General features: G+C 47.4%; 1 protein-coding gene across 1 annotated transcript in view; it reads right to left on the bottom strand.

Annotated features, from left to right (window-relative positions):
• Positions 1–1,693: 1,693 nt before the first annotated feature.
• The window catches only part of RGL3 (ral guanine nucleotide dissociation stimulator like 3), a 21,180-nt gene continuing 20,472 nt past the window's right edge, over positions 1,694–2,401 (bottom strand). Inside the window, exon 17 of the mRNA XM_037727518.1 lies at positions 1,694–2,155. Within this exon, the coding sequence (XP_037583446.1) occupies positions 2,037–2,155 (119 nt within the window). The 3' untranslated portion in view covers positions 1,694–2,036. The remainder of the gene's footprint in view (positions 2,156–2,401) is intronic.

Here is a 2,401-nt window from a genome sequence, read left to right as displayed (position 1 = left end):
TTGTATATTTAAAGTGGAGAGTTCTATAAATGTTAATTAAGTCTACTTGTTCCAGATCTGAGTTCAAGTCCTGGATATCGGTGTTAACTTTCTGTCTCATTGATCTGTTTAATATTGATGTTGAAGTCTCCCACTATTATTGTGTGGGAGTCTAAGTCTCTTTATAAGTCTTATATATCTGGGTATTCCTGTGTTGGGTGCGTATATATTTAGGATGATTAGCTCTTCTTGTTACATTTTATCATTATGTAATATCCTTCTTTGCTTCTTTTGATCTTTGTTGCTTTAAAGTCTATTTTATCAGCAAAAATTGCAACTCCTGCTTTCTATTTGTTTATTTTTGCTCTCCATTTGGTTGGTAAATCTTCACAGCTCTTGTTGACTCATGGGTAATGATGCTATTTGTTTCTAATTCTGATGGAATTTCAGTCCATCACTCTCCCATATATATGGTAGAATAGCGGCATATCACCCCAAAAATGTTGGGGAAGGAAGTCCTAAACCTTCTTTGTGTAATAGGGTCCTCTCTTTATTAATTTAATTTGTTTTTAAATGCAGTCTTGCTCTATTGACAGGCTGGAGCGCAGTGGCACGATCTCAGCTCACTGCAACCTCTGCCTCCCGGGTTCAAGCAATTCCCCTGCCTCAGCCTCCCGAGTAGCTGGGACTACAGGTGCGCGCTACCATGCCTGGCTAATTTTTTGTATTTTTAGTAGAGACAGGGTTTCACCATGTCGGCCAGGATGGTCTTGATGTCCTGACCTCGTGATCTGCTCGCCTCGGCCTCCCAAATTGCAGGGATTACAGGGGTGAGCCACCTCGCCTGGCCTATTTATTTATTTATTTAGATGTGATCTCACTGTCTTACCCAGTCTGGTCTCAACCTCCTGAACTTAAGCAAGCCTCTCACCTCAGCCTCCCAAAGTGCTGGGATCACCCTCCTGAGTCACTGTGTCCGGCCCAACAGGGTCCTCTCCGGCATTTGGGTTTAGTGGCATACCCGACCCAACCCCTTTCTTAGGGCTTAGTTTTTGTTTCTGAGGCAGGGCTTCCCTCTGTCATCCAGGCTGGAGTGCAGCGGCCCAATCACTGCTCACTGCAGCTCCAACCTTCTGAGCTCTGGTGATTCTCCCACCTCAGCCTCCCAAGTAGATGGGATTGCAGTCTTGCAGCACCACGCTCAGTAAGTTTTTCATTTGTTTTTGAGACAGGGTCTTGCTCTGCCGCCCAGGCTGGAGTGCAGTGGTATGATCTCTGCTCACTGCAACCTTTGCCTTCCGGGTTCAAGTGATTCTCCTCCCTCAGCCTCCCCAGCAGCTGTGATTACAGGCGTGCGATACCATGCATAGCTAATTTTTTTTGTATTTTTAGTAGGAGACAGGGTTTCACCATGTTGGCCAGGCTGATCTCGAACTCCTGACCTCAAGTGATCTGCCTGCCTTGGCCTCCTAAAGTGCTGGGATTATAGGCGTGAGCCACCACCCCCAGCCTAACGTTTTGTATTTTTTGTAGAGGCAGGCTCTCATTATGTCGCCTAGACTGGTCTTGGCTCTTAGTTTCTCTCTCACTCTGTGTGTGTGTGTGTGTGTGTGTGTGTGTTTGTGTGTGTGTGTGTGTGTGTGGTAGCTGTTTTCTTTTATCTGGATAAAGGGTGAACATGGCACACGGGTGCAGAATAAACAACACTGACACATGTTTTATAACTCTGATCACTATTTTCATCCACATCTGTCAGTTCTGATGTGTCTCCAACAGTTACAAGATTTCTCTGGGGAGGGATCTGACTTACCCATGCCCCACCTCTTTTTATATTTATGGGATTGAGCTCTCCACCAGCCACCTGTGGACTGGTATCTTCGAAATATGGATCTAGTACCAACTGGGTCAGAAAAAGAGATGGGGTCCAATGGGCTACAGCTAGGGGGTGGTCCCGGGGTACAGAGCACAGTAGCCTCTATGGGGGGTGATGGCTTTCCAGGAGAGGAGTCCCAAGCTTGCCCCTGGGACTTGTGTGTTGGAGGGAGGAGAGAGCTGTCTCAGATGGGGGAGATAGACAGAGTGTGCCGGGCCCCCTCTTTCCGCCGCAGCATGAAATCTCCGGAGGCGACTGGACTCATGGCATAGAAGACATTAGCATTGTCAGGAATCAGGAGTTCTGGTCAGGAGTGGATATGATGGTCATGTGCCTGTACAACCTCGCGTCACCCCCACAGAGGACCCAGGAGCCTTCTACCACTCACCCTTGAACCTGAATAGCAGTGAGTCCCTCTGCAGCTACTGCCAAGCCAACCTCATTCTGCTCTCACTGGGAACCTGGATGACTTCTCACTTGAAGCCAGAACAATCTCATGATGCCACAAACTGAAGATCAGACAAACTTCTACACTCCCTTCTCCCACTT

This window comes from Cebus imitator, unplaced genomic scaffold (assembly GCF_001604975.1).
Source record: "Cebus imitator isolate Cc_AM_T3 unplaced genomic scaffold, Cebus_imitator-1.0 Scaffold234, whole genome shotgun sequence".
In the NCBI taxonomy this organism is placed as follows: Eukaryota; Metazoa; Chordata; class Mammalia; order Primates; family Cebidae; genus Cebus; species Cebus imitator.
Note: the sequence above shows the minus strand (reverse complement) of the source record. Positions and strands in the feature narration are given on the sequence as shown.